This window comes from Lissotriton vulgaris, unplaced genomic scaffold (assembly GCF_964263255.1).
Source record: "Lissotriton vulgaris unplaced genomic scaffold, aLisVul1.2 SCAFFOLD_1214, whole genome shotgun sequence".
NCBI classification, from domain to species: Eukaryota; Metazoa; Chordata; class Amphibia; order Caudata; family Salamandridae; genus Lissotriton; species Lissotriton vulgaris.
The window spans coordinates 448,833-475,521 of record NW_028243910.1 but is presented as its reverse complement, the minus strand read 5'-3'; the positions used below and the strand labels follow the sequence as shown (position 1 = coordinate 475,521).

The following is a 26,689-nucleotide window of genomic DNA, read 5'->3' as shown; positions in this document are numbered from 1 at the left end:
ACCCGGGCCCAACACTAGGTGGCCATCTATGTAAATGTAAATGTAAATGTGTTGTATTTGTATAGCGCGAACAGTAACCCGTAAGCATCCCGGCGCTTGTACTCCTACCACAAGGGAACCCCTCCTGGCTTTTCCTTGTGAGGTGTCCACTCCTGGGCATCCCATGGTGAAACCAGGCATCCCTTGTGTATCGGGGGCCGTTGTGGAGACTAAGCAAGCTATTGCCCAGAGTTGCAGCGTGGGTCCCATGCTTAGATTCAGCACTGAGGCGAGAATATCTGGTCAGAGGAATTTAAGCCAGATCCCGCCGAGGCGGGAATCGAACCCTGGTCCCTGGCCAGCGCTCTGCATCAAGGTCTGCCGCTCTAACCATTGAGCCACACTTCTCCATGCACATTGTGTAATCTGCAGCTCATATGCCTCGAACATAATGTAACCCCTCTTGATACTATGTTACAACCCTCGGGCTGCAAAAGACAAAATGACTTATTCTGCCTTCTACTGGCAGAGCATGGCCACAGGAGGGCAAGTCAAAGCAGCTTTGTAGCCACTGGGGCAGGTGAAGAGGATGGAGTGTGTTGTCCTTGCTGGCGTTCATGACTACATCCCCAGGTGCCACGAGAAATAATCTGGTTGCTGCATGGGCTGAGAAGGTTGCCTTGAGTAGCAAGGTAGGCCCTAACAAGTTGTAGGAGAGTAGGGTCTGCTATCCTATGGTCACCCCATTTTTTGCATTTTGCTTCACTGGTTTTCGACTTACTGAGGCTGTGGGTCTGCTAATCAGACTCCCAGCCTGCTGTTCTCTCTCTAAATTCATAATACATGTGCTATAGGTACATACCACAATTGGAAATGGACTCCTTGTCAGCCCCTGTACCATGCACTATAGGTGCTCAGGGCATAGGTGCCACCAAGGCCTACCAGGGGCTGAAGCATAGCTTTTGCCACCCCTGGCTGGTTCTTAAATTGACACAACTGGCTGATCACTCAGCTGGGGCAAGTGGGTATAATCACCCCTTGCTTAGATATAGTATACCTATATCTAAACCTATATCTGGACACATATAAACCTGTGTGCCACTCCTATGGCAGGCTTTACCAATCCTGGAGGCCGAGTGTGTGGTTTAATGTGAGATTGAGCTCTAGCATGAGCTGAGCCTGTCTGCAGCTGTCAGGAACAACTCCCTAAGCTGTTCGGGGATAATGCCATACCATATACTATTAAGTGCATTATAATCCTCGCGGTTATATAGCAACTTTGATTTGGCTTTATCAAAACATGTTGTGTAAGGTGTCATAAGATTTGGAATACTATCCCCTCAACAGTTCTGTCGACGGGGATAGCATTCCATCCCTCTAGAGGGAGAAGACATGTTACTTTACTGAAACGCGGTTGATTTTTAAAAGAGCCTCAGATCCACAAAATGGATGCTTCTGCCACAGACACGAGTTTGACCTCCTGCTGCTGACCGAAACTCAGCAGAGGAGGCCTGGACAAAGGCGTTCCTGTCGCAGGGCAGTGTTACACCACCCCAGACAGGAGATAGTGGATTGTAGCAGGGAGGTTTGAAAGAAACCAGACACTGACTGGGGAGCACAAGGCTGCCCCTTGCATAATCCGGCCAAACCGGTTCTGGGGCACACCAGCCCCTGTCCCAGCGCGGCCTGGATCAAAGGGAAAGGGGTGTATCCACCCCCTTCCTGGGTCCCACCCATAGGAGGTGACCTAGCAGGTAATCCAGCCCCCTAGATTGGTATAAGAATGGGAGCAGTGCCAACGCACTCAGATTATCCTGATGAAACATAAGAAACGAAACTCTGGACCCTTCGACATCCTACTCGACGTAGAAGACTGAAGAATCTCCCTTGTGGTCAAGGAGTGACCACCCTGTGCAAACAGGCACCATCCAGCACCTTGACGTCTGCTTTGTTGCAGTTCCCGCCGGAACTCGAGCGACAGAGATAGACGAGATCAAGCTTGCCTGCCTTCTTACAGCCCGATCCACAGTCCCTGCAGAGCTGAGACCCGTGGAGGCGACCGTAAGCATGGGGCTCGCCATCTTGAAAAGACCACGAGACGCTGACCGTGCAGCCCACGAGTGACCCTCAAAGCTGTACACCGGGGTTTGAGAAGCCCCAACCCTGAGCCACTCTTGCACCGAAGCTCACCCCTCTACACTCTACGAATGCTGCGTGGGGCCCTTCTGCTTTCTTTGGCTCAACGCGTTGGCCCGGTCACTTGCCAGCTGGCTTGTGGCCCTTGTGCCTGGCGAAAACCTAAAACCGACTTGTGATTCTGGTTGCTCCAGACTTGCACCAGCTCGTCTGAAAAGGAGCACCCGCTCTGACCCTCCTGGTCCGAGTGAGAAGCAATCTTCCAGTCTTGCGTGGATTGCTCTTGCCAAGTGTTGTTTGCTCCGATCTTGAAGCAGACAGCGTCCACGGTGAGAGCCTGCATGGGACAGCTCGTGACCCGCTCCTGGACGTCGCAGATGCCCCAGAGCCCACGTGGCAGCGGAGAGAAGCTCCTCGACAACCACCTGATTGCGCCCGACATTGCCTGGTTCCGTCCTGGTTCCACCCTGGTCACTGCTGAGTGACCCAGACTCTGTCCCCTCTGCTTTCAGGTACTTTTCTACTCTGATCCACCCTTGGATCACACCGGACACTTCTCCACATCGCCTGCAGCATCTTCATCTTCAAGCACCAAGAACCTGCGTGACGAAACCTGATGCCACTTCTACCCTATGCACCTGCTTCCTGTGGGTGAGGTAACACAGCAACGCCGGTGTTCCCACACTGGTACACACCTCTAGGGCCTGTGTCTAAAGTTTTGTCCTTCTAGGTTCAGCAGAAGTGTCCTTAAACTCTATTTGTGCAACTTTTACGCACCATTGACTTAACATTGGTGCATGCGTGTGCTTTAAGCGCTGCACCTGAATCCCGCGGGCTTTTCCCGACTTCAGCATTGCTTGTCCCGACTGCTCCCAGCGATTCCCTAGGCCTAACCACTGTTCGATTGGTATCTCTTATACCACTTTCTTATTATATGGTTTGAGTGGCCACCCGCCCTCATCCATAATTGTGCAACTTTGTATGTTATACTGTGCTTTTGATTTAACGCTTGTGCCCCTTTGCTCATAAAGAGTACTGGGGATTATTTTAGAAATAAATACATATATTTTAATAATATATTCTTGTGTGGTGTCCTTTCATTTGATATTACAGGATTGTGATTGGTAAAACAGCTCGCTTAACACGACCTTTTGAGTTTAGCCTTTAAGGCTGCTTAGTCTATGCTACCATTAAGATAGCTTGTCTATAAGGTTGACTTATAACCAGACACCATAAGGGATTGTTTGGACTGATACAAGGTGGTTCCAGAATTGGAAACATCATATATCAGGCCAACTTCTCACACAAGTGTCCTCTGAATTTTCTGTACGGTTGGTGGAGCTGATAGGCTGGAGAGAGTAATCCTAAGGATCAGGCTGTAACACAGTGATCCTCAAAGTACAGATCAGAGTCAGACTTTGCCTCCGAAAAGTCTGGAACCATCAAAGGGCATGGAAGAGGCCTGAAGAAGTCAGTTGCGACAAGTCAAGGGCCGGTAGGTGCAAGTATAGTTGGGGGCTCCTTTGGCTGCACAGGGTCCAAAGTGTGCCGGAATCGCTATGAACATGAATATTTGCACCATGGCCTCTGAAGGTCTTTTTCTGAAGCAGGGTTGATGATAGCTCAGGAAACACAAAGCGCTCCGGGACCGGTTTGGAATTTGCTCCGATTCGGATAATGCCTGCAAAGTCAGATCTTTGTAGTGTCAGCTGTACAGCGTCTCTCCTGTGAGGGACAGAGATGAGTCCTGCTTGGCCTTTTTGCACTTATGTCACTACTTGAGCTTCAAGCAAACCAAAGCCTTGGAGGGAGGCTGTTAGGTGTACGCAGTCTTTTACTTGGTGTGCGATCGGTCCCCCTTCTGTGTGTTGTGCGATGCAGTTTTTGCTCCCTAACAGTCTTCGCATGCATCATGGTGCGTTTGATCAATGATTGAGTCACGACTGGAACCTAGAAACTAAAGGCAAATGTGCATATCCATGACCAACATTTGCATTTTATAGTCATGGCCTTTGTTCTTGAGAGCAAGAGGACAGGCCAGCGCTTATATACAGCTCTGCACTGCCACTTCGAGACCGTACAAGTCTACCGCAAGTCCAATGTCACCACCTACCACATTTCAAAAGGTAATTAATCGATAGTTCAAAGTATCCATCAGAAAGAAAAAAAAATAGTCTAGTGGTTAAAATGTCAGTTCACTTTACAGAAATACCATAAATTGACTACACTGGAAAAAATTCAGAAAGTTGCATGTCTACAGTACTGGCTATATGCAATTGAATGAAAAACTGCCTTGCATGGGTTTATAAATGGAATGTCAAAAGGAACAAAAATAGGAATGTTTAGACTAAAGTGTACCTTAACAGCAACAAACCCATTCATTTTCTCCATTTCACCAAGCAGCGCTGATAAGAGGGAAGACTTTCCAGAGCCGACTTGCCCAACAACAGCAATCAACGAGCCCTCCGGAATAGTCACATTAATTCTGAAAGTTAACATGCACAAAGTTCAGTTTTTCTACATGGCAGAAAAAACATGTTAAGATAAAGTAACAATCAAAATGGCATGTTTACAACCAATTACAACAGAATTATTAATTAAGGTGTGTGCACATGCAAACCTTACATGTTTTTGTGGCTAGTGACCAGGGGAAAATATATGTGTGACACCAACTAATAAATAAAAAAATTGTATATTCAACATGCAGCTATAAAACAGACAAGGAAGAGGGACGTGCATGGATACTACATAATCAGTTCTGAATTATGGTTCAGCATCAAATCGGAACAAATATGTTGATCACACATTTTAGGGAAATTTGCTCTCATTTGCCTCATCCTCTGTCCTAAATCATCATTGTGGTGAGTCATCTGAATAAAGAGAGACTTAATGCACTGCCGATTAAGGATTTTTGGGGCACTGGGCAAGACTTTTTGGGGCCAACTGTAAACTTTAGCCCGCATTGTATTTATTTAGTGTATTATAGACCGGCCTTTGTCAGAGTGGGTTAACACCATTGAAACCCATGCCTACTTTGGCAATCTTTGAGAGTCAATGTTATGAAATACCAGTCTATAACTTTTACCTCAGTTATTATAGTTTACCCACAGAATGCCCATTGGTTACAATATATTCTTTTCATAATAAATGGTTCAACCCTACTGCCTTCGACAAAACTTTCTAGAATAAACAGATTGGACCTAGGGTATTAGACAAATCCTTTCCCAATGAACCAATTAGACCCATAACCCTGTATCGATGGCGAGCCGCAATAAACTCAAGCCTAAATTTTCCCACAATGCAACACTAAGGTACAGTCATTAAAATACAGTTTGCAAAACAGTATACATTTCCTCTTGAGTGTCTAATAAGGAGTCCACGTGAAAATATTCTACTGTTGGTTTGTCAATGGGGTAACCAATACCAAAATCCTTGTCTATCACAGTCACCGGTCAACACAATGCAATATAAATTGATCCTTGAAGGCCTACTACATTTAACAAACAAGTTACTTACCTTTGTTAAGGATGCATCTGTGAGACACGCATGTTGGTTATAGATTCCTTACCTTACAACTACCCCAGGCATCAGACTGGATTCAGAGAATTTTTCTCTCAGCGGTATTCCTGTGCGTCGATATGTGACATCGGTCAGCTCTGCATCGCCAAGTTGACGTCACAATGTCTACTTAGACCCCCGCTCCTGCACGCTGACGTCAGTTCTGACGCTACTTTCCACGCCAGAAGGGCAGAGCCATGCAAGACACTGACCACTGGTGCACATAACTAGCGCCCTGGAAGGGAGTCCCTATCCTTAGATGTCAGTTTGCAGAATGGAGAGGATGGGTGGGGCAGTAAGGAATCTATAACTAGCATATGTCTCTTACAGATGCACTGTTACCGAAGGTAAGTAACATGTTCATCTGAGACCATTAGTTACTGATTCCTTACCTTAGAATAGACAACCCAGCAATGCCAACTCCAGAGGTTAGCCTGCAAACTAAGTTCACACTAGAAAATCCTGGAGAACAAAACGGCCAAAATAGCCCTCTCTCTGGACTTGGCTGTCTAAGGAAATAATGTTTGGTGGACGTGTGCAGGGATGCCTACGTGGCCGCTTGACAGATGTCCATGAGTGGGATTCCACATCTCAAGGCAGTAGTAGCTGCGGTAGTCCTGGTGGAGTGGACACGCAGTCCCACTGGAGCTCTAATTCATAGGACAACCAACCGAGAGTTGGTGCCTTTTTGCACAGCCTGACCTTTCTTGGCTCCCACATAGCCAATAAAGAGTTGATCGTCCACCTGGAAATCTTTTGTGCGGTCTAGATAGAAAGACTGCGCACGTTTTGTGTCCAGACGGTGGAGTCTCTTCTCCTTGGAAGGGTGCGGAGGTGGGAAGAAGGTAGGCAAAGTGATGTTCTCTCCGATATGGAAAGAGGTAATCACTTTGGGAAGTAAAGAGGGCCTTGTGCGAAGGACCACTGTTTGGATGAACAGCCAGAAAAGGAGGTTTTGAGGACAGAGCTTGAAGCTCGCTCACTCTGCAAACAGAGGTGATTGCAATAAGCAAGGCAGTCGTCAGAGTAAGGAGTCTGAGGGGGCACTTATGAAGAGTCTCGAAGGGAGCACACAGATATGTCAAGACAAGATTCAAGTCCCACTGGGGCATTATGAACAGAGAAGGAGGAAAGAGATGAGTAATGCCCTTCAGAAATCTATTTACAATAAGGGGCTTGAAAAGAGAAGGCTGATCAGGAAGACGGATAAAGGCAGATATGGCTGTAAGGTAGCCTTTAAGAGTGCCAAGGGCAGAGCCCTTCTGGGCTAAAGAAAAAATTAACAAGAGTACCTCCGATGGGATCCACAGCCTTTGCTGTGCATCATGCCACAAACTTGTTCGATCTACAGGCGTATACCGTTTTCGTGGAGGGATGCCTGGCTGACAAGACGACATTACAGACTTCTGGTGGAGGGTCAAAAGCTGTCAACTGCCACCGCTCAATCTCTACGCAAGGAGGTGGAGGCTGGACAGGTTCGTGTGGAGGATCATTCCCTGCAGTCGGATCAGAGAATCGATGGCCAGGCTCAAGAGCTCGGGGTACCAGACTCTTTGTGCCCAGTCCAGAGCCACAAGAATGACTTGGCCTGTCGCGCTTGATCATCTTCAGCTCTCTGGGCAGAAGTGGTCCAGGTGGAAAGGCGTACAGGAGGCAGGAGTTCCACTTGCAATGAAAAGTTTCGCCAAGCAAGTGCCAACTTGGAAATTTCAACGAGCAGAACTGCTGACACTGGGTGTTCTCTTCGGTGGCGAACAGATCTAACCAAGGCTCTCCCCACTGCTGAAAGAGACCTTGCACCACCTTCCAAGTGAGGACGTCATTCGCGATCCATCATGCACTGATGGCTGAGCGTTCAGGGAACCTGCCAGGTGTCGAACCACCAGGGTTATACCCTGATGTGCCAGCCATGTCCAGAGGCAAACAAGCCTCTCGACAGGCTACACGACCCCACCCCGCCCTGTTTGTTGCAGTACCACATGTAAGTGGTTTTGCCTGAACACCTGCACTACTTTCTTTGATAGAGGGAAGGAATGCCGTGACTGCCAGACTGTTAGGGAAGGGAGAGGGACGTGCCGCTGACCCAATCCTGGTCGTTAACCCCCACTGCAATTGACGTGCAGTGCCCTCTGAGATCTGGAAAAACATCTGATGCTGTGCCCACTGAAACCGAAGGTCCCACTGTAGAGCCCGCAAATGCCACCTGGCATGATCCACCAGCAGGATGCAGGCGGCCATGAGTCACAGCAGCCTCATGGTCAATCTCACCGAAATCCAGGATAGAGGCTGAAACATCGGTATCGTAGTTCGAACATCCTTGAATCGCTGTTCGGGAGGATAAGCCCGAAACTGCGCCATATCCAAAACTGCTCTGCTTCTGAGAGGGAGTCAGGTTTGACTTTGGCATGTTAATAATGAACCCCAGTGAATGCAGGAGGTCCGCCATGGTCTGAAGGTGGGAGACAACAGCCTGGGGCGAGCTCGCCTTCAACAGCCAGTCGTCAAGGTAGGGGAAGACTGGAACCCCTGATCTGAGCAGATGAGCTACAACCACCGTCATTAGTTTTATGAACACCCAAGGGGCTCTGGTGAGGCCAAAGGGCAGCACTATAAATTGAAAATGCTTGTGGCCTACTGTGAACCATAGGTAATGCCTGTGAGTTAGCAGGACGGGGATATGGAACTATGCATCCTTCTAGTCCAACCCTACCATCCAGTCTCCGGGGTCAAGAGCAGACAGGACCAGAGCCAACGTGAGCATCTTGAACTTCTCCCTCCGGAGGAAGCGGTTGAGGGCCCTGAGATCTAAGATAGGATGCAGGCCTTTGTCCTTCTTGGGTACCAGAAATGAGTGGGAGTAGCAACCACAACCTACTTCTGGCACAGGGACCCTTTCGACAGCTCCCTCTGCCAAGAGAGCTGCAACTTCCTGGCGGAGAAGGGCAAAGTGATCCTCAGACATGCAATGGAAGAAGGTGGCATGGAGGGAGGGGTAGTCTCGAAGGCGAGGGAGTAGCCCCTCTGGACTATCTGCAAAATACACCTGTCCGATGTGATGGTTTGCCAGTGTCGAAGGTAATTGCCAATCCTGCCACCCACTGGCCTCTGGTGGCCCTGAAAGGTTGGACTAGGAGGGTATGGAGGCGGGGGGGTTATGGGTGGACGGGCCCGCCCACTGGCCCCAGACCGGTGTCACTGGGGTCCGCGGCCACGCACAGGCTGGGCTGCTTACGACAACAGGTGGCTAGACAGGGTCGAACGTGGTGGGACACCACTTCTATAGCCACGAAAGCGGTGAAAAGCAGACTGTGGGGCGAGGTCACCAAGAGGCCCAAGGATCTGGCCGTAGCACCTGAATCCTTCAAGCGCTTGATCGCAGAGTCTACCTTATCACCAAAAAGGCGACGGCCATTAAAGATTAAAGGGCATGTCCAAAAAGGTGGATTGGACATTCCCAGAAAAAACAGACTTCCTCAACCAGGCGTAGTGCCTCAAGGCTACTCGTGCGGAAACTCTTCTGCCCAGTGAGTCAGCAGTATCCAGCCCACATCTAATGGTGAATTTAGGTGTGTCTCTATTCTCAGCCACTGCGCTGGTGAGAACCTCCTCTGGGCTTTGTGGCAGCACTTGAGCAACCGTATCCCACACTGTATGGGTAGAACCGCCCAAGAGGCATGTGGTATTCACCAACCACAGCACTAAGCTGGCGGAAGAAATCACCTTCCCAAGGTGGTCCAACTTCTTGGATTCCCTATCTGGGGGAGCAGTAGGCAATGCGCCCTTAGAGGACGAGGCTTGGACCACCAAGCCCTCGGGGGTCAGGTGTTGGGAGAGGAAAAGTGGGTCACCTGGGGCAGAACGGTGAAGTCTGGCAATCATCCTGTCCACAGGAGCCCCTGTACTGGGCTTAGAACAAGTGCACAGAAAAACATCTGTGAGGGCTTCATTGAAAGGCAGAAGGGGTTCAGAAGAAGCCACTGCAGGCTGAAGCACCTCTGACTGCAACTGTAGGAAGCTCCAGGCCCATGGCCTCAGCCGCCCTACGCAACACTACTGCAAATGACACTCCCTCATTCGTAGCCATGGTACAGGGAGAAAGAATGCCAAGGTCTGCGGAGGTATCTAGACCACTGGCATCACCCAGGTCCCCTCGCCAGTCCAGCTCCTCAAGTTGGTAAGCTAAAGGGTCCACAGACCCTCCCAGTCATGATCACCCTCCTCTGAATGCCAGTCAGGACTGAAAGGTCCGGCAGGGATGAACAGAGGCACAAACATGCCCTCCTGCGCTAGTTCCGACATTGGTCCAGCACCATTTCCAAGTCGGGGGTTGAGGCATTGGTCAGGCACCTCCGTTGCCGGGGGTGTCATGGGGTTGGCACCGGGGGAAGGTACTGTGAGGTCGACCAGCGTAGATCCGGATCCGAACCTGGATCCTCGGGGGCCCGACGGAGCTGCAGGCATTGAAGTCCCAGGGCTCCCAGCTGAGTCTAGGGGCCCGAAAGCGCACTGGCGGAGTAGGGCTGCCCAAAGATGCTATGAAGCTGGGAAGGGGACACTCCAGCACTGGGAAAAGGAGGGAAGCTCAGACCCGTCCCTGGAATAGGCTCCAAATACAGAGCTGGAGAGCGACGACACTCCAGGTCCTGAGTCGCATCAGCTAGCGGACGGGGAGAAGGTGAAGAGCTACGCTGCTTGCTCGCCGCCTTCTAGTGCTTCGACTTACCCGAAGACCTCAAAGACTTGGATGACTAATGATGGTGGTGGCTCCACGATCAATCCGGAGACCATCCTCCCAAGCAACGCGGAGCAGACAGCAGGGCCTCCATTAACTTTCGGGACCGCTGCCGCAAAGATATCGGATTCATGGCCCGGCAGTCTAAAAATTATAGAAGGGGTAGCTCTCTGGATCTGTGCAAGGCTGGCACGGAAAAACAAAGAATAGGGGTCAGCGCTAAGGGCCGGTGTCTAAAGACACTGCAACATCATCCCGGCGACCACGACGACGGACCCAGAGTTGACAGACGCCGCCTACAGACACGAAGAAGGACTGCTAAAAGTAAAATTTGCCCGTTCCACTCTGACGCCTGGCGGTAATTGTAAGGTAAGGAATCTAACTAATGGTCTCTTTCAGATATATGCTTTTCAAAATAAGTCAGTTCAACTACCTTTGTTGTAACTTTCTTTAGAACAAAACGATCAGAACTTTTGCACAGGACATGTATTTTCTAAATACTCACTCACTTATAATCATAACTAACGCAGGTCTGCTATATCAAGCATAAGCATTTCCCACAAGGCTAAAGCCAAAACAAGCATTTGTTTACAGTACAAGTACATACCTTCTTTCTGTCCAATCAAAAGCTTCAAGAGAAAAGGACTACTGGGCAGTGCTTAACCTTGGTGTATAGAGGAAACATTAAACCACCGACTGCACTTGATGTGTTTAAAAAAACATAAGTTACTTACCTGTACACTGTGGCTCTCCAGTATTGATATCTTATCGATTCACATGCTTGAATCTTCCCCATCGTCATGGTGGGAGTCCCACAGTAACAGTTGAACTAGTAGTACTGAATACATTCCATAGACATCCACAGAGAACAAATTCAATTGAGCAATCTATCACCTCATTTTAGAAAATCCAAAGTTCAGCCAATCACACCAGAGACCTCAAGTTCAAGAATTTATATAGCGCACTACTCACCCAGAGGTCTCAAGGCGCTTGGGGAGGGGGTTCATTATTTAACGAAAAGCCAGGTTTTCAGTTCTTTTCTGAAGGAGATGTGGTTCTGTGTAAGGCGGAGGTGAGTGGGGAGTGAGTTCCAGGTCTTGGCCGCTAAGTAGGAGAAGGATCTACCTCCCATGGTGGATCTTTGGATACGTGGAACTGCGGTGAGGCCTTGATTGGATGATCTTAGTTGGCGAGTGGGTGTGTAGAAAGATAGTCGAGTGTTGAGAGAGTAACTCTCTCAACAGAGCCACCACACGTTAGATTTTGAGCGCAAGTGTGTGTATATATATATATACACACCCATTTTTAACTTTGATACTTTTTTACCATTTGCAATTTTAGAGAACCAATATTTTAGTTATACAGTCATTTATGAACTCAGGGACCTGAGAAGTAATGAATGTATGAGACTCGATGGTATCTCCGTTCTGATGGTATTGCGGCTCATTTTTGCACTTTTTAACTTTTACATTAGCACTTCTTTACACTTTTTGCACTTTACCTTTCGCTGCTAACGCATAGATTTGCACACGTTGAAAGAAATGCTACAAATAACCTGATGGTGTAATTATTCCACATTATTGGCTCAGAGGATCATGACTATTGTATTTATACTGTTAGTATTTATTTTGCTAGGTTAAAGAAATCCAGATCTTTGATGACTGGCAAATATTAGCCTCTGAACATGTTTTACTATTGAATGGAACTTATGACTTCTTTTAATTACAAGGATTTAACCGGTAATAATTTTTTCATATGCAATGTTAAAGAAAGACTTGCAGCGATAGTATGTTTACACTGTTTGTTGCACATGTGACACAGGAGGTCACCACTAGTAGTGGTGATATTCTTTAACAAAAGTATAAAAAAGCATTTAAACTGACTATGTTGCAGCGTGAACAAGGGCACCTTTGCCCGAAACGCGTCCCTGGTTCTGTGGGATTTATTAAATAAATAACATCTTTGTAGGACTTGGCCCTTAAGGCAGGTTCCCCCCTAATCTTTTTGCTTTAGATCTGTGATCTGTGTGGATGATTTTCTGGTCTGTGCGCACTTTTTCCCTGTGTCCCAGAGTAAAGTGCGTGCATGTAGTTAGGCTGGCCTGCTCTCCCATAGGGATGCATGGGGAATGTCTGTCCCTAGTAGTTCCTGATGCGTGGGGAGTGCATGCTCGAATTTGGTATGTGCGAGCTCGGGAGAATGAATGCTTCGCAATGGTGTATGTGGCATGTGTGTGTCATGTGTAGAAATGCCATTTCTAGGACTTGGCATATTAATGTAAAATATGCCTGCAGTGTGATTGGCTGGAGCTGGCTGGTGAGCCTGGCTCCAGGAAGGCTGGATGGGTCTGCCCGGTGGTGAGTGTGAGATTAGCATGTTGATGGCTTGGGAGGAGTGCACCTGGTCCCCGATGGGCCTGGACTTCCCCCACACAATGCTGGCTCCACCCCCTGTAGTGCGACTGATGTCCCTAGCCCTGCCAGTGAATAGAGGGTGGTTGAGGTAAACAGAGTACTTCAAAACCAGCTGCGACTGGTTTTCCCCCACCCTGCACCCCTGAGACAAAGGGATTTTACTGTATAAGAAGGGGCTGTGTCCCCATACAATTGGTCCGTCTTTGGTTCTCTTCCAGGATCCTGCCAGAGGGGGCTGTTGCTGCTGCTGGGGCCAGGAGGACCGCCACTTGGACTGTCTCCCTGCCTGGAGACCCAGTGTGCTGGCTCTGGCCCTGCCTTGCCCCTCTGCCTGCCTCCAGACCCTGCTGGAGCTGTTGCTGTGCCTGGAAGCGCTTTTATTTGATTTATAGCGCTAAGAGCGCTTTCCTTGTGCCCCAGCGCTCAATAGCGCTTTGCTTACATTTCTAGCGCTGGGAGTGCGTTTTTTAACCCTAAGAGCTTGGAAGCGCTTCGTGTGCAGCCGGTGCCCACCCGGCATCTGCCCGTTTATTTTGCCGATTTTCGGCATAGCGAGTGCCACCTCGCTTTGTCTTTTATTTTCAAGCCGGTGCCTACCCGGCATTGCCCCGTGTTATTGTGTCTATTTCGAAGCCGGTGCCCACCCGGCATTGCCCTGTGATCACCGCCGCAGCACCGGGCCGAGAGGAAGCAGCTTGCCGCGTCATAGCCCGGCCGCGCTGGGATTGGCCCAGGCGGTCGAGCCTCCCGCCGCGTCATCGGGGGAGGAGAGCAGAACCAGGAAGCAGCTTGCTGTGTCTCGCCGAGGCTCTCCGTGTGGAAAGGAGCCCCGCGCTGCTGCAAGGCTCCCGTGTGAGGAGGAGAGCCCCGCCCGCCACGAGACAGCCGGTGAGAATACCCGAGAGGAGGGGAGGGGCGCGGGACACATTGTCGGTGTCCGCCCCCCCTCCAGAAGCGCGATCTCGTGCGCAGTGCGGCTGTGAAGCCCGAGGGCTTCAGGGGGCATAATTGTGTTGGAGCCTGCGAGGCTCTTGACGGCCATTGTTCCTCGAGTCCCCTGAGAGGGACTCCACCGATCCAAAGCGCATTAGGGGTGGTAGAGCGGCCCCACTTGGCAGCGGGTTGCTCCCCCCTGGTGTTGACACATTTCCTTCTGCGAGCCCAGCGAGGGTCATCGCCCACCTTGATTTAGAGCCCTGAGAGAGGCTCTGGGGCATTTTCATCGTTTGAGAGCGCTGAGCTCTGTAGTGATTACCTATTTGCTGTGTGAGCCCTGAGAGGCTCTTAGGGGACAAAGGCAGTGAGTTAGTAAGAGCCCCGTGGCTCCCACGCTGTGTTCCCTCACCTTTGTTCTTGAGCCCACCTGGCTCCAACGTTTGCCCAGTTCTGTTTTACAACTGTCCAGCACTTAGTGGACAGTTGCTACGTTTAGGCTTGTGGTTTGTGCTGCCTGCGCAGACCCCCTGACATTGAGACTCAAGGCATTCCGCCCCTTTCGAGGCCAGTTGGCCTGAGGGACATTTCGAGTGTTGTGCTATGTGCACCCTGCGCATTGTGATTTCTTTGCTATGTGATTCTTGCGCAAAAGTTCTAACCTGCACCTCTGAATGTGTTTAATACCTCATGTGCAATTGTTGATGTCCCACTTTATGGTTATCCCCTTTTGCTGACCTGCATAGAGGATTGTTGACGTCCCATTTTATGTTTATCCCCTTTGCTAGGTGTGCCCTGCTTAGAGAATTGTTGATGTCCCATTTTATGTTTAGGTTTCCTTCCCTTTGCTAAGAGTAAACTGCTTAGGTGTTGGTATTCCTTCCTTAGGTCCTGATAAGGTCCTAGTTCCCTGCGTGATTTCCTACAGTGTTTTAGGGTTGCGTAGGAGGTATTTACTCTTTTCCAGTGATTACTGGTTGTGTGCTACATGTACTATTTTGGTGCTAATCATTATATGTTTATGTGCTAAGTGTATACCTACAAGTATTATTTCTAACAAGTGCCTACCCCTGACAGTGGTCCATGTGGCCCTGTCCTGTACATAATTCCCTTGTAAATTCTGCCCGTGCCCCTGGCACATTGTAAAGTTTGTGTGTTATCTAAGGTGTTTTTTTTATTATAATACAAAGGCTATTTTTTTTATATAACCTTGTGTGGAGTTTCCTTTGTGGTGGGCCTTGGGTGTTGTTGCTGGGGTGCGTGCGCAAATACTTAACTCATACCGCCTTCAAGTTTAGCCTTGCTGCTCGCGCCACGTTACCTAGAGGGTGAGCAGGGGTTACCTTGGTGTGTGACTCCCTTGCCCTGACCTTAGAAATGGTGATCCGTTTCTAACAATCTTGCTGACTTTTGCTGGTCCGTCCCGCATTCTGCTGGCGTGGAAGCGGTGTCTGCGAGCGCAGAGCATGCGGAGGATAGATAGATAGATAGATAGATAGATAGATAGAGGTGATAGATAGATAGATAGAGGTGATAGATAGATAGATAGATAGATAGATAGATAGATAGATAGATAGATAGATAGATAGATAGATAGATAGATAGATAGATAGATAGATATAGATAGATAGATAGATATAGATAGATATAGATAGATAAAGCAGCCCGTCCCGACCTTGTCCGGGAGCAATCATGCTTCAGGGCCTCCACCCGCCGCGACGATGTCCGTGGGTCTCCCGGATCCTTCCTTCATATATTGCAGTATTATACCTCTATGTTTCCTTTGTACGCTTTTGTAACCTGCACACGTCACATTTTGCTCATGTAATGCACCGTTTGCTAGCTCTTGTATTTTGTTGGCTCACGATTCTCACTTTTGTAATGCACAGTTTGCTATCTCTTTTGCTTCATTTAACCCTCACTGCTCCTCCCCACCTGTATTTCACCTACGCTCACCCCCGCCACTTTTTCCTCATGTAATGCACCATTTGTTACCTCTTGTATGTTGTTGGCTCACGATTCTAACTTTTGTAATGCACTCACTTTTGTAATGTCCGAGGGTCCCCCGGAGCCTTCCTTCATATATGGCAGTATTATACCTCTATATTTCCTTTGTACGCTTTTGTAACCTGCACGTATCACTTTTTCCTCATGTAATGCACCGTTTGCTAGCTCTTGTTTTTTATTGGCTCACGATTCTCACTTTTGTAATGCACGGTTTGCTACCTTTTTTGCTTCATTTAATGCTCACCGCTCCTCCCCGCCTGTATTTCACCTACGCTCACCGCTCCTCCCTGCCACTTTTTCCTCATGTAATGCACCATTTGTTACCTCTTGTGTGTTGTTGGCTCACAATTCTAACTTTTGTAATGCACTCACTTTTGCCGTTTGCTACCTCTTTTGCTTCATTTAATGCTCACCGCTCCTCCCCGCCAGTATTTCACCTACGCTCACTGCTCCTCCCCGCCTGTATTTCACCTACGCTCACCGCTCCTCGATGCCACTTTTTCCTCATGTAATGCACCATTTGTTACCTCTTGTTTGTTGTTGGCTCACAATTCTAACTTTTGTAATGCACTCACTTTTGCCGTTTGCTACCTCTTTTGCTTCATTTAATGCTCACCGCTCCTCCCCGCCTGTATTTCACCTACGCTCACTGCTCCACCCCGCCTGTATTTCACCTACGCTCACCGCTCCTCCCCGCCTGTATTTCACCTACGCTCACCACTCCTCCCCGCCTGTATTTCACCTACGCTCACCGCTCCTCCCCGCCTGTAGCTTTTGTATTTCACCTACCTCATCCGCCGCTCACCGCTCCTCCCCGCCACTCCTCACCGCTTGTCCACCGCTCCTCCCCGCCTGTCCGCCGCTCCTCCCCGCCTGTCCGGCGCCGCTCCCCGCGCTGATGTCCGCCGCTCCTCCCTGGCTCCTGATGTCAGCACGCACGTCCCGGCCGGCGCAACTTCCAAGGGACTACTTTTTTTTTTTTAGGTAAATATTTTAAATATCGTATATTTTTTTATTTTATATAGCCTTTGTCCATCTACAGACCCTGCCAATTACAACGATGTATCCGGTGTTTGGATTGGCGCTGTGGTTCCCGAGTTTACCCGCCTCAAAGGTTCAAAGTTCTTCCTTTATAATAATAGTAGTATATATATATATATATATTACAGCTCCGAGTTTCTCTCGTAATTAGCAGAAAGAAAATCCGGCACTCGCGGGAGAAGTGTTCAATTTGCTTTTAATCAAAACCACTCAGCAGACAAACGCGTTTCGGTTTTCCTTCGTCAGTGTCTACCATTGACACGGAAGGAAGCAAGTTTAAAAGCTTTTCGTCACATTTTTGCATGCACATAGAAAGAGGACTGACGTTCAGCCCCGTGAGAGACAATATTACATAGTATATTACTTTTTACTTAACATTCAAGAGTCACATTCAAAGGCACTATGAATGAAATACAGTTTAGTTTTCAAACATTAATTTCGGGCGCTTTAAATCCCCATTTCCGAAATTATTTACATTATGCATCGTTTTGATTGCCTTTTGCTGTGTTATGGGTATTATTAAGCCGTGGATCGGCATTGCTCACGGGGTATAGTAAATTTCATTAGACTATTCACAGAGTCTATGCTTTTCCCAAATGAGAAGCTAATTCCTCATTCCTGTTTAATCCCAAAGGGGCCTTTGTCTGGAGGTCTATTATGTATCGGGATTCAAGCCTTCTTAATTTCCGCAACCTGTCTCCACCCCTTGGGTCCACTGGTATGTGGTCTAACGCAAAGTATTGCAAAAGTTCCCTATTGCTGTTATGCTTAAGGGCAAAGTGTTTCGCTACGGGATAGTTAAAATCCTTATTCATGATAGCACGTTGGTGCTCCAATATACGTAACTTGACATTCTTTACTGTACTACCTATGTACTTCAATCCGCATGGGCACAATAGGCAGTACACGACATGGGTGGTGTTACAAGTGAGAAACTTAGATATTTTCCTGCTATGCCCTGACCCTGGTATTTCAAATGTTGTTCTCTTTTTGCTTCTCTCGCAGGCTTTGCATTTACCGCAAGGGAAAAATCCTGGCATGTCCTTGATTCTGCCTGTCATTGTCGTTTTCTCTGGCAGGTGACTATGTACAATTTTATCTCTGATGGATCTCCCTTTCCTAAAGGTGATTAAAGGAAAAGCTGGAATCTCTTTTCCTATAATCTGATCCGTTTTCAGGATGTGCCAGCTCCTCTTCAGGATGTTTCTCAGGTGATTTGAATCCTCTGATAAAGTCGTTATCAGTCTGAATTTTCCTTCATTTTTATCTTTTAGTTTTGATTTCCTGATTTGTTCTTTGAGAAGTTGGTCTCGGGGGATTCTTTCAACTTTTTTCAAAGTATTTTCTAGAAGTGTTTTGTTGTATCCCCTGGCTTGGAATCTACCCATGCTCTCTCTTGCGGCTCTTGCAAAGTCTGAATCTCTGGAGCAGTTTCTCTTAATCCTGAGAAGTTCTCCATAGGGGATACTTCTGATTAGGGTCGGGGGATGGCTGCTTTCGGCATGTAAAACCGAGTTACCGGCTGTTACTTTCCTAAACAGTTCTGTCTCACTTTTGGTACCCGTCAAGTTCACTTTCAAATCCAGATAATTCACTGTCGATGCGTTGATATCAGCAGTGAAATTCAGATTCAGTTCATTAAGGTTTAGATCTGCCACAAACTCTTCAGCTGAAGTTACTGACCCCTCCCACACAAGGAAGAGGTCATCAATGTACCTATACCAGACTTTCAGGTTTCCTGCCCATTTCTGGAAACCAGGGCTTTGGGTAACCTGCTCCTCCCACCAGCCCACGAATAAATTTGCGTAGCTGGGGGCAAAGCAGGTTCCCATCGCCGTCCCAGTTACCTGCCTGTACAGTTGCCCTTGAAACAAGAAAATATTATTGAAGAGACAATATTCTATGAATTCAAGTAACATTTTACTGTGTTTTGTGAATTTCATAGGTCTTTTGTCAAGGTAATATTTCATAGCCAATAGCCCCTGGTTGTGATCTATACTCTTGTATAAGCTAGTAATGTCCATGGTTATTAATATACACGAGGTGTTACATTTCACATTCTCAATCTTATTCACAAAGTCTTTAGTGTCCCTGATGTAGGATTGTAATTGTAAGACACTTTGAAAGAGAAAATGATCGATATAGATGGACATATTTTCGGATACACTTCCTATAGAGGAGACTATTGGTCTGCCAGGAGGGTTTCTGCTGTCCTTGTGTATTTTAGGTAACTGATAGAAGGTGGGCACAGTTGGATTATTATTTTTCAAAAAGAAGTACTCATCAGTATCCAGCATATCATTGCTGTGCCATTTATTTACAAGTGCTTGGAACTTGGCAATACTTTCATCATACGTCTTTCTGGTCGTTTTCTCGTATGATGTTTGGTCCTCCAGTTGCCTGTATGCTTCTTGGCAATACTGTTCTCTTGACATCACCACAATGTTGCCACCTTTATCTGATGGCTTACAGATAATGTCTGGGTCATTGTCTAAAGTTTTGAGGATTTCTCTTTGTTCCTTTGTCATATTAGGTGTTTTTTTTGTCATTCTTTGTCGAGTTCTGAATTTCACCAAGTCTTTTGTCACAGCCTCGGAGAAGGCATCGATTGCGTCGCAAGGCATTATTGGTACGAACAATGAGGGAGGTTTAAAATTTGTTGTTGGTGCTTCTTGTTCAACACCAATCCTTCTGGTTCGTTGTGTGATGGAGTCTGTGTCTTCTGCTCCAACATTTTCCTCAGTTCTTAATTCCTCCAGGATCTCCCAAGTTGTGATATCATCTGTTGTCAAGATATCAGTCTCTCGTGTTTTCAATTGTCTAGTTTCTTTAGATGATGGTTTTAGTTTGAAATATTTATGTAATTTCATTTTCCGCACAAAGGTAAACAGGTCAATTCTAGTTTGTGTAAATTCAAGTCTTTCGTTGGGGCAGAATGATAGGCCAAGTTTTAAAGTTTTCTCTTCTAATGGTGACAGAACTTTGTCAGTCAGGTTTACGATTGTTAAGCTGTCCTGATTCTCTACCATTTTGCTCCTCGTTTGCTCCTCGGCGGGAAATTGCCTTGATTTCAGCCTCTGCCTCGGCCCCTTCCAGCCCCCTCTTCGGGTTCTTCTGTTGCTTCCGGGGGTTTGCTTTTTCCCCCCCTGAGCCAGGTTGACCGAACTAGATCGTACTCCATGTGAAAAGGGGTCTTCTCTTGTGATGTGCTTGCCAATTCATCCCCGGATTGCTCGTTTTCGGTTACCTCCGACCAGAAAGACGTATGATGAAAGTATTGCCAAGTTCCAAGCACTTGTAAATAAATGGCACAGCAATGATATGCTGGATACTGAGGAGTACTTCTTTTTGAAAAATAATAATCCAACTGTGCCCACCTTCTATCAGTTACCTAAAATACACAAGGACAGCAGAAACCCGCCTGGCAGACCAATAGTCTCCTCTATAGGAAGTGTATCGGAAAATATGTCCATCTATATGGACCATTTTCTCTTTCAAAGTGTCTTACAATTACAATCCTACATCAGGGACACTAAAGACTTTGTGAATAAGATTGAGAATGTGAAATGTAACACCTCGTGTATATTAATAACCATGGACATTACTAGCTTATACACGAGTATAGATCACAACCAGGGGCTATTGGCTATGAAATATTACCTTGACAAAAGACCTATGAAATTCACAAAACACAGTAGAATGTTACTTGAATTCATAGAATATTGTCTCTTCAATAATATTATCTTGTTTCAAGGGCAACTGTACAGGCAGGTAACTGGGGCGGCGATGGGAACCTGCTTTGCCCCCAGCTACGCAAATTTATTTGTGGGCTGGTGGGAGGAGCAGGTTACCCAAAGCCCTGGTTTCCAGAAATGGGCAGGAAACCTGAAAGTCTGGTATAGGTACATTGATGACCTCTTCCTTGTGTGGGAGGGGTCAGTAACTTCAGCTGAAGAGTTTGTGGCATATCTAAACCTTAATGAACTGAATCTGAATTTCACTGCTGATATCAACGCATCGACGGTGAATTATCTGGATTTGAAAGTGAACTTGACGGGTACCAAAATTGAGACAGAACTGTTTAGGAAAGTAACAGCCGGTAACTCGGTTTTACATGCCGAAAGCAGCCATCCCCCGACCCTAATCAGAAGTATCCCCTATGGAGAACTTCTCAGGATTAAGAGAAACTGCTCCAGAGATTCAGACTTTGCAAGAGCCGCAAGAGAGAGCATGGGTAGATTCCAAGCCAGGGGATACAACAAAACACTTCTAGAAAATACTTTGAAAAAAGTTGAAAGAATCCCCCGAGACCAACTTCTCAAAGAACAAATCAGGAAATCAAAACTAAATGATAAAAATGAAGGAAAATTCAGACTGATAACGACTTTCTCAGAGGATTCAAATCACCTGAGAAACATCCTGAAGAGGAGCTGGCACATCCTGAAAACGGATCAGATTGTAGGAAAAGAGATTCCAGCTTTTCCTTTAATCACCTTTAGGAAAGGGAGATCCATCAGAGATAAAATTGTACATAGTCACCTGCCAGAGAAAACGACAATGACAGGCAGAATCAAGGACATGCCAGGATTTTTCCCTTGCGGTAAATGCAAAGCCTGCAAGAGAAGCAAAAAGAGAACAACATTTGAAATACCAGGGTCAGGGCATAGCAGGAAAATATCTAAGTTTCTCACTTGTAACACCACCCATGTCGTGTACTGCCTATTGTGCCCATGCGGATTGAAGTACATAGGTAGAACAGTAAAGAATGTCAAGTTACGTATATTGGAGCACCAACGTGCTATCATGAATAAGGATTTTAACTATCCCGTAGCGAAACACTTTGCCCTTAAGCATAACAGCAATAGGGAACTTTTGCAATACTTTGCGTTAGACCACATACCAGTGGACCCAAGGGGTGGAGACAGGTTGCGGAAATTAAGAAGGCTTGAATCCCGATACATAATAGACCTCCAGACAAAGGCCCCTTTGGGATTAAACAGGAATGAGGAATTAGCTTCTCATTTGGGAAAAGCATAGACTCTGTGAATAGTCTAATGAAATTTACTATACCCCGTGAGCAATGCCGATCCACGGCTTAATAATACCCATAACACAGCAAAAGGCAACGATGCATAATGTAAATAATTTCGGAAATGGGGATTTAAAGCGCCCGAAATTAATGTTTGAAAACTAAACTGTATTTCATTCATAGTGCCTTTGAATGTGACTCTTGAATGTTAAGTAAAAAGTAATATACTATGTAATATTGTCTCTCACGGGGCTGAACGTCAGTCCTCTTTCTATGTGCATGCAAAAATGTGACGAAAAGCTTTTAAACTTGCTTCCTTCCGTGTCAATGGTAGACACTGATGAAGGAAAACCGAAACGCGTTTGTCTGCTGAGTGGTTTTGATTAAAAGCAAATTGAACACTTCTCCGCGAGTGCCGGATTTTCTTTCTGCTAATTACGAGAGAAACTCGAAGCTGTAATCTGTTACGTGGAGGTGGAGCGCCACCACGAGAGGCACCCGTCTGCAAGTGACCCGGACATTGGTGCAACGGAGCGAAAATATATATATATATATATATATATATATATACATATACACACATATATACACATATATATATATATATATATATACACATATATATATATATATATATATATATATATATTACTGAAAAAACCATAGGTTTCACACACGTCATAGTTCGGAATTAGTATTTAAAAACCTTGCAAATTCACTGAAAAAACCATAGGTTTCACACACGTTATAGTTTGGAATTAGCATTGAAAAAACCTTGCAAATTCACTGAAAAAACCATAGGTTTCACACATGTTATAGTTAGCTGGACATTTCACTCATACAAAACCTTTGAAATTCCCCCGTTAGTTAGTTCAGCTAACTATAACTCGCGCGACCGCAATGCACTGCTGATGTCACATATTACATCACTCATGACATCACTGATGGCATCTCAATCATCCTTGTGACAAAGTGGCAGACCTCTCAGCGTAAAATAACCTTTGACACACACATGAAAAAATAGAAACTAACATTTTCTTAAAAATGGATATACCAATACCAATTACAACAACCTATTAGGTAATTCCAACATCTACATACACATCCACTCATTCACCAACAGTTCGATATAGTCACTCATACATGTACTTACTCATCATATGTACTCATAAACCTATACATCCTGTTGCACACTAATACACATCCATATAGTAACTCACACACATTTGCACATGCAAATAAACTATCAAAAATCCATTTACTTGATTGAACTGCTATATACACACCACTACATGCACTTCTACAGAAACGTACACATATTTACTCTCTTAAACAATACATTATAAAAACACATACTTATTTATACAGGTACTCTTCCAAACTCTCACATATACTCAATTATATACATCAATACTCACATATACTAGTTCGAAACAAATGTAGTTACTCATGAATACACTATTGAGACAGTCATTCACTCACTAACCCACCCATACACACAATCATCCACCCATAGTCTTGCACACATGCGGTCTTCAAAATGCATACAAACAGTGAGTCACTCATTCATGCATCTGAGCGCTAAGTAATATCCCCCACCGAACCATACAGACACTCATACTCAAAAAAAAACCAAATAACCCATATACACACTCATGTAGCTACTCACCAACCCATGCAGCCACATACACAAAGTGAGACACAGATATTTAAATATTTAAACATTACTCGCTAATATATGTATTCACTAAGATACACTTAATAAGTCAGTTAACCAATCAATTTTACAAAAACAAAAAACATCCATTTAGACACTTTACACGTTTTCTTCCATCAATCTTTAGATATACATTGCCCGGGGCAGAAGGCGGCTGGGGGCAGCATTTTGGGCTTTTGTGCAGTCCCGGCCGGGCCCCCGCCCACCCCAACATTGCCTATACCGCCCCCCGCCCGCCTCCCGCCTCTGCCTTACCTCAGCCGCGCTCCGGACTTCACCGCCACTCCCGGGCCCCCGCCTGCCCAGACATTGCCCGGACCGCCTCCCGCCTCGCCTTACCTGAGCCGCCGCGCCACTCCTCGCCGCTCGTCACCGCTCCTCCCCGCCTGTCGACATTACGCAGGTGTAGGTCGCTGTCAGCGCTATGTCGTGGCCGGCGCTAGTTTTAGGGGACTACTTTGTTTGTAAATTTAAATTTTTTAATTTAAGTTTTATTTTTATTTTAAGTCGCCTATGTCCATCTACACACCCGGAGGATTCCAACAATGTATTGGGTGTGTGGATTGGCGCTGTGGTTCCCGAGTTTACCTTGCCAAAAGGTTTCTGTTCTCTCTTTATACTAGTAGTATAGATTTTTAAAAAAGATTTATTTTACAGAAAGATACACTTTCACTGGATGATGTCATCAGTGATGTCATTTGAGATGTCATGAGTGATGTCACTGACCATGTCATGAGTGATGTAATAAGTGACATCATCAGCATTGCAGTCGCACGAGTTATAGTTAGCTGAACTAACTAACGGGGGAATTTCAAAGGTTTTATATGAGTGAAATGTCCAGCTAACTAGAACATGTGTGAAACACATGGTTTTTTTTAGTGAATTTGCAAGGTTTTTTAAATGCTAAATCCTAACTATAACGTGTGTGAAACCTATGATTTTTTCAGTGAATTTGCAAGGTTTTTTAAATACTAATTCCTAACTATGACGTGTGTGAAACCTATGGTTTTTCCAGTGAATTTGCAAGGATTTTTCAATGCTAATTCCTAACTAACGTGTTTGAAACCTATGTTTTTTTCAGTGAATTTGCAAGGTTTTATAAATACTAATTCCTAACTATGACGTGTGTGAAACCTATGGTTTTTTCAGTGAATTTCTATGGTTTTTTCAATGCTAATTCATAACTATAACGTGTGTGAAATCTATGGGTTTTTTCAGTGATTTTACAAAATTTTTTAAAGGCTAATTCCCAACTATTACCGGTGTGAAACCTATGGTTTTTTCACAGAATTTCTAAGGTTTTTTCAATGCTAATTCCTAACTACAACGTGTGTGAAACTTATGCTTTTTTAAGTGAATTTCAAAGGTTTTTAAAATGCTAATTTCTGTATCAATTATTATATTTTTTTTCTCCACAAAATGCCTTTGTATATTGTAATACATGGACTGAATTCTGTAATATGCAATGGCACAGCTAGTTTTTATGATTTGGATAAAGTTGAACAGTATAGTCTACATCTTCAATCAACATATAAACAGTCAAATTTGTTAAATAACTTTTTTTTTTTCTCAACGAGCACGCACCTCGCAAATTTATTATTTTTTTTAAATGTGTTTTTTGCCCTTCGGGGTCCTTCAGGGACCCATGAGAAGGCCTAGGGGGTCAGGGAGTCTCTACCCAGCCCCCTTTTCACGTTCTCCACTTTTGTTTTTGACTCACTATTGCCTCGAGGGTGCGAGCAACGTGCGCGCACCCCGCAATTTTTTTTTTGCCCTTCGAGGTCCTTAAGGGACCCCCTGAGAAGACCTAGAGGGTCAGGGAGTCTCTACCCTGCCCCCTTTTCACGTTCTCCACTTTTGTTTTGAGCTCTCTTCTGCCTCGGGGTGACAAAATGGCGGGCAACACTTTCTGGTTTCCACCGATTAGAATGTTGACAGGTGTCTAACAGCAAATCAGAATTCCGCTTGCACACACCCGATTTGCGCTCCGTGCGTGCTTATAGATATATATATATATTTTTTTGAAATTTTCTCAGAAACTACTGGAGGGATTTACACCATTTCAGCAAAAGCGTGATCTGAGAATCAGACTCCACCATTTTGCCATTTTGGAGAGGGGGAGGGGTGGGTACATTTCCTGTCCAGGAGACCAGGAAAGCATTTCCCCACGATCCCAGCTGAGGAGTCCTGCTAGCGTAAAAGGTGCAATTTTGTTGAGGTACGTAGCGAACAGACTGCTGGTCGTTGAGCTGCCATTCGTGGTACTGGTTGGACAACCTTCAGAGACCGAGTCGGCCCACTGATGAACCCCTGGCAAGTACTCCACTCATAGTGAGATTTGATTGAGGAGAAGCCATTCATAAATCTTCTGCGCTTGAAGAGAAAGAAAGCCTAAGATCTCAGGTCACCCTGTTTCTAGAGATAGAACATGGTGGTGTTGTTCGTCCGGACTAGACCTGGAGATCACCAAATCCAAGTAAGAACACTTTCAGACCCAAGAACACCGCTCTGAAACTCTAGAAGGTTTATGTGACAGTTTGATTCCTGTTTGGACTATGTACCTGTAGCTCCTGAAGATGAGCTCCCCAACCTTCCATGGACGCATCCAACGTCATCACAAACTGAGGAGTTGACTGAATGAAAGACAGACACTGAGTAAGGTTTTCCTCTGTACTCCACAAAAACATTGCAGCTTTCATAGTCGCGAGATTTGGATCATGCAGTTGAATGACCCCCTGGATTGAAACCATTGAGTGTCCCAGTTGCTCATACAGTTGGCACATATGATGACAGCAATTGGGAATTAGTTGAATATAAGAGGACTCATCCCCAGCATAGATTCGTACTTTCAAACAGAAGCGGACCTTTTTGATGATGGGCAGCGTGTCATCTCCTGGAAACTCGAGTCCCTTTCAGGAGTATGAAAGGCCTTGCCGAGATTTGTATTGATGCGTGCTACTAGGAAAGTCGGAGTTGGAAGTAACGAGAGAAGACTTTTCTAGATTGAGGTGAAGACCCAGAGACTTGATAAGATTCTGTAAAGTTTGAGTAAAGTTCCTGGATGCCTTAAACGAAGGAGCTTTTATTAACCAATCGTCCAGGTAGGGGGCATACCTGGTGACCTGGACGTCTCAGAAAGGCAG

General features: G+C 46.0%; 1 protein-coding gene across 1 annotated transcript in view; it reads right to left on the bottom strand.

The window, feature by feature from the left end:
• Positions 1–26,689, bottom strand: part of LOC147668204 (multidrug resistance-associated protein 1-like) — a gene marked incomplete at its 3' end in the record, with an annotated part of 614,782 nt that overhangs the window by 189,078 nt on the left and 399,015 nt on the right. The window contains exon 11 of the mRNA XM_086948707.1: positions 4,474–4,600. Coding sequence (XP_086804833.1) covers positions 4,474–4,600 — 127 coding nt within the window. The remainder of the gene's footprint in view (positions 1–4,473; positions 4,601–26,689) is intronic.